This window comes from Mastomys coucha, unplaced genomic scaffold (genome assembly GCF_008632895.1).
Source record: "Mastomys coucha isolate ucsf_1 unplaced genomic scaffold, UCSF_Mcou_1 pScaffold5, whole genome shotgun sequence".
NCBI classification, from domain to species: Eukaryota; Metazoa; Chordata; class Mammalia; order Rodentia; family Muridae; genus Mastomys; species Mastomys coucha.
Window position 1 is genome coordinate 48,757,801 of NW_022196911.1, and position 9,305 is coordinate 48,767,105.

Here is a 9,305-nt window from a genome sequence, read left to right on the forward strand (position 1 = left end):
AAAACAAAAACAAACAAAAAAAAAACCCAGGGCTAATGGACTTTTAAAATAATACATTTAAAATAATTCTCTCTCTGTGCCGACATCAGAATTACTGTTATGTCTGTGAAATGCATTATGAATTATGAAATATTAAGAATACAAGGGAGGAGAATAAATAAAAAAAGTATAACTGTGTGTATGTGTGTGTGTGTGTGTGTGTGTGTGGTGTGTGTGTGTGTGTGTGTGTGTATGTGTCAAGACAACACCCTTTACTTGTATGCTAACTTTAAAAATATTTAAGATACAAGAGATTTCTTTATGTGCTGGATAAAGGGCAATGTGGTAAAATGCATCAACAGTTATAGAAATGTTCTTGTCCGGCCAGGTGGTGGTGGTGGCGCACGCCTTTAATCTCAGCACTTGGGAGGCAAAGGCAGGTAGATTTCTGAGTTCGAGGCCAGCCTGGTCTACAGAGTGAGTTCCAGGATAGCCAGGGCTACACAGAGAAACCCAGTCTTGAAAAACCAACCAAACAACAACAACAACAAAGAAATGATCTTGTCCATTCATTCGATTTCAAAAATTGTTAAAAATTTGTAAAAGAAAACTTGTAAAAGAATTTCTGGGCTTGGTGGTACATGCTTTTAAACACTAGGGAAGTGGAGGCAGGAGGACTGCTATTTGGAGATCAACCTGGGTTTTATAAGGGGACTCTACCTCAAAACAAACAGCTGGATACAAGAAGATAGAGATGCTTGTGAGTCTAGCACCCAGGGGGCAGAGGCAGGAGGATTGTTGCATATTGAGTCCAGCCTGGACTACATAGTAAATTCCAACCATCCAGGGCCACATCTCAAAACACCCTGGCAGCTTGGGTTACATGAGACCCTGACTCGGAGACAAAAACAGAAATACCAAACCAAACCAGCACAAATTCTACATGGAGGTTTCTGATGGTGTTATTTTAAATGTGAAATCTGGTGCTGAAATGCAGCTCTCCATAGTTGAGGGTTCCTGGCAGGGAGTGAGAGCAGGGAAGGATTCAGTTGTCTTCAAGGGGCTGGCCACCAGGAGTTTGACATGTGCCACTGAGTACATAGGCAACTCAAACTGCACTCCTCCTAATTTTGCTTTCTTCATTTTCTTTTTTGGGGGGAGTCACAGTAGTGGGGGTTAGACCTGGGAGGACTAAGAAGTAAGTGTGATCAGCGTGCATAATGTAAAATTCCTAAATAATCAATAAAAATGTGTTGAGAAAAAAAAAAAAAAAACTCTGGAGGCAAGGGTAATGGCCAGAAGTTGGGAAACAGTGAGGTATTCGGGAGATATCACTTTCATTTGAGAACATGTGAGCATTAAACTATTAAGAAGAAAACGGCATAGATATATGAACAAGAAATAATAGGCAGGAAAAATTAATGTAAATCTCACATAGTCATTGATTACAGCTCCATAAAACTATCCATAAGTTAGTAAAGATTGGAAAAAATTGCCAAAAAGTTAATAATTGCTACGCCAAGGGAAACCCAGTGTCGATTTTCCTATAGTGTTTTTAAATCAATTTAAAAAAAGAGCCCCATGTCATCTTAAAGATATGTTTTAGAGCTTGGAAGGTAAAAGGTTAGGACAGAGTCAAGAGGAAATGCTACAAATTTGCATTTAGTCACTACGAAAACTAGAGGATCATGAGCAGGTGACTGATTAGAATCAGTTCATGGAAAAGTCATCTGACCTGAAACGGCATCACAGTGAAAACCCCGGTGACTGAAAAAAAAAAACGGTTACTATCTGCAGCACATTAAAGGAGATAGAGGGCTTAGGGCAGAGGGGATAAACCCTATCCGTGAATGTGCCCTTTCAAAGGTACATAACTACTCGCATTTAAATAACTATTATTTTATTCTTTTTATTTCAATTTATAGCATTAGTATGATGATAAAATTCAAAGTCTTTTTGCTAAATGGTATAGTCACCAACCCTTGAAGATTCAGATTACTGACTGCTAATTTATTTCTGTTCACCTAAATGATTGTAGCTTATAAACTGGATGTGGTAGTGAACACTCTTAATCCAACACTTGGGGGACAAGTGTCTGTCCCCCAGATCAGGCAAATCTCTGAGTTTGTGGCCAACCTGCTCTATACACCAAGTTCCAGGGCAGCCAAGGCTGCATAGTGAGACCCTGCCCCCAAAATAAGAGAATATTTTGTGAGGTTTTGGTTTGGTTTGGGGACAGTTTATGTAGTTCAGGCTGACCTCAGACTTACTCTGCAGCTAAACTGGGCCTTTCCTTTGTGCTGCCACCTCTCAAGTGGTAGGATCACAGGTGTGCACCACCATGCCTGTCTCAATAACACAGATTCTGAAACCCCTGACCGATGCTGTGCCTTTTTGCCACTAATCGTCCCAAAGTTCTTTGTTGTTGTTGTTGTTCAGTTTCTCAGGTGCAGACAATAGACATTATGAATCTCTATGGTGTTCATACTAATTTGTCCAATTCATACAACCTACAATCAAGAGCCTGCTTATTTGGTTATTTACTCTATAAATAATAAGCGCCTACTCTCACTATGTAGCCCTGGGTGGTCTGGAGCTCATTATGTAGACCCCGCTGGCCTCGAACTCACAGAGTTCCATCCACCTGGGTCTGCCTTGAGAGTGCTAAGATTAAAGGTGTGTGCTACAATGCAAGTGGATCTGATGCAGGACAGCACATCCGAGCACACAGTGTTTCTCTCGGATGCCACTGGGTTGTGACTGTGTCTGAGTCTGTCCTTGTATACGATGACTGACGACGTCAGTGGTTTGGGGTGAGCACTGGCCAGGTCTTGTCTTTCCATTCCAGGATGACTGGTGCTTGCTGCTCATGGTTAGGCAGAAGTTATGGTTTGCAGGAGGAAGACCACAGAAATAATATGTCATTCTTATGATGTCATATCAAAGGTTCATGTAACATGACTGATCACTGCTGGGGTTGATCAGCTGTCCTTTGACTGTCACTCATGTGCTGGGGCACACTATACACTGAATAAAATGTACTTTTCAATTTTCAAAAAAAAAAATCATTACCTTTTGCTTGGGAATTTCCATTAATAAAGAGCTTTCAAACGTTGTTTAAAAGTTCCCACTCTAAGCATTCATGTAAGATGGCTCACTTACTAAGTTACATGCCACCAAGCCTGATGACTGAGTTTACTATCTGAACCCACGTGGTAGAAGGAGAGAACTGCCTCCCGAAAGCTATGTTCTGATCTCCACCTGTATCCCATGGCATGATCAGGTGCATATATATATATACACTACACATATATACATACACATACCTACACACACACTCCTACACATATACACATACAAACACATATACACCCCTACACACATCTACACACACACACACACACACACACACACACACACACACGCATGCATGTACACACAGAGAAAATAAATATTATCCCTGCTCTAAGAGAGTTTGCAATCAGGTTGATGAGATTAAACTCATAGAGGAAAAGTTAGCAACCTAGTTTTATGAGAAATATGATTCTGAGCTGTGGGATGCACAATTGTAACATGTACTCCAATACTTGAGTTGCTAAAGCTGTAAGGTTGAGAGTTTGAGGCCAGCTTGGACTACATTGCCAGAGTCTCCATCTTAAAGGAAAAGGGGAGGAGAGAGAAGGGGAGGAACCTGGTTTAGTGGTACACACCTGTAGTGCCAGCACTTGAGAGGTGGAGGCAGGAGGATCAGCAGGTCAGAGTCAGTCATCCTCAACTACATAGTAAGTTGAAAGTCAGCTTAGCATGCACAAGACCCTATATCTAAAAAAATAGAAGGAAAGCATTGTATGCATAGACCCATATACAACATTATTCATAGTGGTTGAAAGAAAGAAGAGACCTAAGCACCCATCAACAGAAAGATGGACTAACAAAACAGGATCTGTACATAAGACTGAGTATTGTTAGGCAGAGAGGAAAATTCTTACACATGCTAGAACACCACGAAATCTGAAGACCAAGCACAATAATCCAGTTATAAAAGGCAATAGTGGAACCCAAGGATTCAGAAGGCAGGGTTAGTGGGGCTGGGAGGGACCTCTGACAATGGTTACAGACTTTCTTTCTTTTTTTAAGATGAACAGTCTGCAATTTTTGTGTAAGATGATACTGGACCCAACACATAGTAGCTGAGATGAAACATTTCATGTTACAGTGTATTTCTTAATAGTTTTTTAAAACTTGAAAGAAAAAAAAAGGAAAAAAACTTGAAAGAAATACAATATTGAGCCCACCAAGCGGTACAGACATTTTGTTCAAGTACTTGGCAGGCTGAGGCAGGGGGATCAGGAATTCAAGGAGTACCTAGCAAATTGAAGACCAGTCTGAGGTACACGAGACCCTGTCTCAAACAAACAATAAGTACAATTTTGAACAGGAAATATTTTTCCTATGTAAAGAATTGGTGTACATGTAGTTAGTGAGATTTAGGGTTTGGGTTTTTTGTTTTTGGGTTTTTGTTGTTGTTGTTGATGTTGTTTGTTTTGTTTTGTTTTTTTGTTTTTGTTTTTTTGAGACAGGATTTCTCTGTGTAGCCCTAGCTGTCCTGGATCTCACTCTGTAGACCAGGCTGGCCTCAAACTCAGAAATCTGCCTGCCTCTGCCTCCCAAGTGCTGGGATTAAAGGCATGCACCACCACCCGGCTTGAGGCTCACTTGGAAATGTGAGCCTGTGGAAGTCATATGGCAATAGCTGAGCTGGAGCTGAGATGATCTGTGCTGCAATTTAGGCCTCGCTACCTTCATTTTGTAAATACAGCCTTTCCTGCTTCGTCCCGTTTATAGCCAGCTAGTATTACATCCCTAAACACGGTGAGCAGCTGCTGCTTTTCCCTTGCTTAGTAAAGGCTAATATGAGGACTTTTCCATCTGCTGCTCCCTCCATGGCCTGTGCAGCTCTATCATGGTGCTGAGTCACTCTGAAACCTTGATGGAGTTACTAAAATTGCAAATTACTTGGCAATTCCCCTGAAACCTTCATCTAAGCCCACACTTTCTCAGGGTAGCCAGAAGACGTCTAAAGGGAAATAATAGAATTACTGTCTCATGACCTCTGGGGTGAGTCAGGTTCTGCCAGAGTCAAGCTTGGATTTTGAGAGTATCATTTTAAGGCCACTGTGGTTCATTCTTGCTTCACTGCTAACAGGTTGGGTGAAGTGAGCCAGTTTGTCTCCCACAATACTTGAGAGTGCTCAACTCAAATATGTCTAGCCAAGAGCTCAGTACATACCTGAAAATGCACAATACACATGCACACACACACACATACACACATATATATACATACGCACACTCATACACTTAGGACAGGTAGCTGCATGCTAAAGGTCTCTGCATCTCATGGAAAAGACTCAGGAAAACTTTGGAAAAAGACTCAGGGTAACAATTTGTGTTTGTTTCTGGGATTCCTGATCTAAGCCTAAGAAACAAAAGACTGGTTCTCCAGGTGGGACATACAGGAGAGGCTAAGCCCACATGCTCCCTGTCTGTGATACATTTGTTTCTTTCCCAACATCTACATCCCTCTTACAAGTACCCTGGCCCCTGGATGCCTCAGCTGCATGCTTTGGACAGGATGCTGTCCACTTTTAGCTCAGGAAGAGCAAGGGGTATATCCCTTAGGCTTCGCCACAGGTCTATGGTGAACACATAAACCCCCTTACTGAGTTGGGGTTTTCTTTATTTCACTGGTGTATGTTAATTTTATAAAATAAGAGGTTCTATTATGGCATTTCATACATGTTTATAATATTCTTTGATCATATTTATTCCTTCCTGTCTCATCTCTTTCCTTCTTCCCTTAGTCCCCTCCTCTTTCCAAATAGAGACAGGGTTCATTGAATGTTGTTTGTTTTGGGCATTTGGTTTTTTAGATAGAAACTCATATAGCCTATGCTGGCCTCAAATTCACTGTGTAACTGAGTCTGGACTCAAACTCCTGATGCTTCTGCTTCGAATTCCTAAATGCCAGAAATATAAGCATTAGCTCCATGTTTCACTAGAGATTGGACTGGTTTCGTTTGTTTGTTTGTCTCAACTTTTTATTGATTCTTTGTCAGTTTCACATCCCGAACCCCAGCCCTGCTCATCTCCCCATCCCCTCACATCTGACCTTCACCCTTGCAACCTCCTCCCAAGCTAAAAAAAAAAAAAAAACCCACACACAAACAACAACAAAATAATAAAGCATAGAAAACATCTCACTGTGGAAGCCATTCTATGTCACAGTGTGTCCCACAGTATAACCCTCTGTCCATGAACTTTTTTTAAGTCTAGTTTTCTATTAGCATTAATCAGTTATACACAGCAATGGATTTCATTATACTATTTTAATGGTATTAATGATGATTTATCTTAGCAATATTAACCCCATTTCCCTCTCAAGTCCCCATTCCACTCCTGTTTTTTCTTCTAGCGATCCAGTGTTTCTTTAGGGCTGTTTATAGGACCACAGGCATCTTTTTTAGTGATAAGATCACTAAAAAAAAAAAGTCTTTTTCTCATCTATAAACTATTAACTGCAACTGCATATAAAAACCCGGGAAGAGTGGGGCCCCCTGAGCCTCTCATTCCTCCATGACTGATATTGATGGCTGACCCAGTCTTGTGCAGATGATCACAACAGCTGCATCATGCCCAGAAGTCAGCATGCCATGCAGCATCTGCCACTTCCCGAGGCACTTATATTCTGTCTTCTCCTTCTTCCTGCTGTGTTTCCTGAGCACTGGAGGGGGTGATACAGATACCTTCTTTGGCATTCAATAGCCACTCATCCTCAGTACCTTGACCAGTTATGGGTCTCTGCAATTACCATTGGCAACTTTAAAATAAGTGTTCCTGACCAAAGCTGACAAGCGGCGCTGATTTGTGGACATACACAGTTACTTAGAAGACAATTTGGTACACATAGCACAACAACCGTAATACTTTCCCTGCTAGGGCCAATGACTCTTTGACCAGGGTCATTGACCAAAGCAATGAGCCTTTGACCAGGCTTCCTGTAGATTCCTTCCTATGGAGTGTGCCTCAAATTCACTCCTAAAGCAGTTAGTTGCTCCCATTACCGACTTACCACTAGGGCACCAGATGGCACAGCTTGCTTGGCCAGTTGACCTGTGCAAACAGGGTGCAGAGCTAAGTAAGATTGTTGCTACAGCTCTCCCTCCGCCGCCCACATAATACCTTCCAGCATCGTGAGTGCCAGCCAGCAGGGAGAAATATTCAGTCTAGTTCCAGCTTGAGTCCTCTGCATCTTGACACCAGAGAGTGCTATGGGACTGAATTGTTTTGACTGAACAATGAGAAGAGCAAAACTTGAACCCGGTGCAGGGGGGACATGCCTGACACAGTGCTTGAGAGGCTGAGGCAGAAGGATCAGAAGTTCATAAACAGTTTTGGACACATAGTCAGACTGTGTCTTAATAAACCCACCACAAAGGAAAGAAGGTAGGAAAACAAGAAGAAATGTGAACCTGCTGTGTGTGACAAGACGCAGCGAGAGCCAGGAGTCCTGGTGTCACCCTGGGACACACACCCCCCATACACACAGTAAGCTGCTTGAAAAGTGGGTCAAGGCCAAGCCACTGAAGTGCACAGGAAGGAGCCTCTACCCTGCACCTTTTGTTATATGAACCAAGAAGCATGCGGCTTATCTTTACCCAGTTTGGCTTGGCCTTTTAATAAAAGACAAGATGCTGATCAAAAACCTACATCATGCAACTCAACTCTGTCAGACTAGCTGCTTTGTCTTAAGTGTCTTTCCCAGAGCGTTTTCAATTCTTTTTTTTTTGTTTGTTTTTTAAGGCACAGAGAAGTCTAGCTAGAGCCAATGTAGAGTTTAGTTCAACTGAAAAGATACTGCTTTTCCCTTTTCCCTTTGGCTGTTGGAAACAGGGTCTCATGTGTTCCAGACTGACCTCACAGCTGCTGTATAGCCAAGGATGACTTTCACCTCTTGATCCTCCTTACTGTACCTCCCACATCTGCTGGTGTGTACCATCGCACCTAGTAAGACATTCTCAACATTCATGGTTTTTAGCATAACTCTGTTGGAGGTATACGTTTGAATACATCTTTTTTTGTTTCACTTTATCAGGAATTAAGTTTGACATATATTAAAGCAGGGGGTGGGGCACGGGGTAATAAAAAAAGAAGATGCTCAGGAAAAGTCGATCCCATCGCAAGAGTATGAGATGGGCATTTCCCCATCTGCCATATACACACATCTTTTAAAGAGAAATTCAATATGTGGAATGTGGATGAAAGTTGTAGAAACATTCTTCTCTGTTATAGAAAATGCTTTTTAAACTAGGGTGGGGGGTCAAGATGTTTACTATTATTAAAAGAGCAAAAAAAACGCATTCTGTTTGCAGACCCAGGGCACTGGAAACACTGAGTTTCATGACTTGCCTGTATTAGGTGCTCTCTATCTGATTGTTAGAAATTATTCATTTCCTCAGAGAGAGAGAATAAATTGCTTGGGGATACGGCCCTGCTCTGCACTCTTCCTTTGCTAAAGGCAAACGCTGAAGGCTTCAGAATCATGAGGATGCTTCTGCACTTGAGTGCTCTCACTCTCAGCTGCGTCTGGGTCACTGCTATGGAGATTCCCATGAGCGCAGTGGTGAAAGAGACCTTGATACAGCTGTCTGCTCACCGAGCTCTATTGACAAGCAATGAGGTGAGGTATAACTTTTATGCCTTCAGCTTTGTTTTTAAGATCAGGGTCTTGCTATACCACCTGACTGGCCTCAAGCTTGGTATCTAGACTAGGCTGTCCCAACTTGTATGAGATCCTCTTGCCACTGTCTACCAAATACTAGGATTGCAGACATACTACCTTACCTGATTCTACTGTTCTTTAGAATGCATAAATGGCTGGGTTTGGTTGTACATGCCTTTAATCTCAGAACTTGGGAGGCAGGGTCAGGTGAATCTCTGTGAGTTCAAGGCTAGACTTGTCTACATGGCCAGTTACAGGCCAGCCAGAGCTAAAGCAAGACCCTGATTCAAAATGTTTTTTTTTCAAAAAAAAATTAATAATTTGTGGCAATTCATTTCTAAACATAAAGATCTGCTTTACATAGTGCAATTATGGCTTGTTCTCTTGCCTTCTTGCTCCCACTCCGTACTCTTGTCCCCCTCTCTCCCCATTGCCCTCCCCCCTTCTCTTTCCACATGCTCATGGCTGGCATCTCATCTCATCTCTTCTCTTCTCTTCTCTTCTCTTCTCTTCTCTTCTCTTCTCTTCTCTTCTCTTCTCTTCT

The 9,305-nt window shown here is 42.0% G+C and overlaps 1 protein-coding gene across 1 annotated transcript in view; it reads left to right on the plus strand.

The window, feature by feature from the left end:
* Positions 1–8,560: 8,560 nt before the first annotated feature.
* Positions 8,561–9,305, plus strand: part of Il5 (interleukin 5) — a 3,632-nt gene continuing 2,887 nt past the window's right edge. Inside the window, exon 1 of the mRNA XM_031353587.1 lies at positions 8,561–8,719. Coding sequence (XP_031209447.1) covers positions 8,582–8,719 — 138 coding nt within the window. The 5' untranslated portion in view covers positions 8,561–8,581. The remainder of the gene's footprint in view (positions 8,720–9,305) is intronic.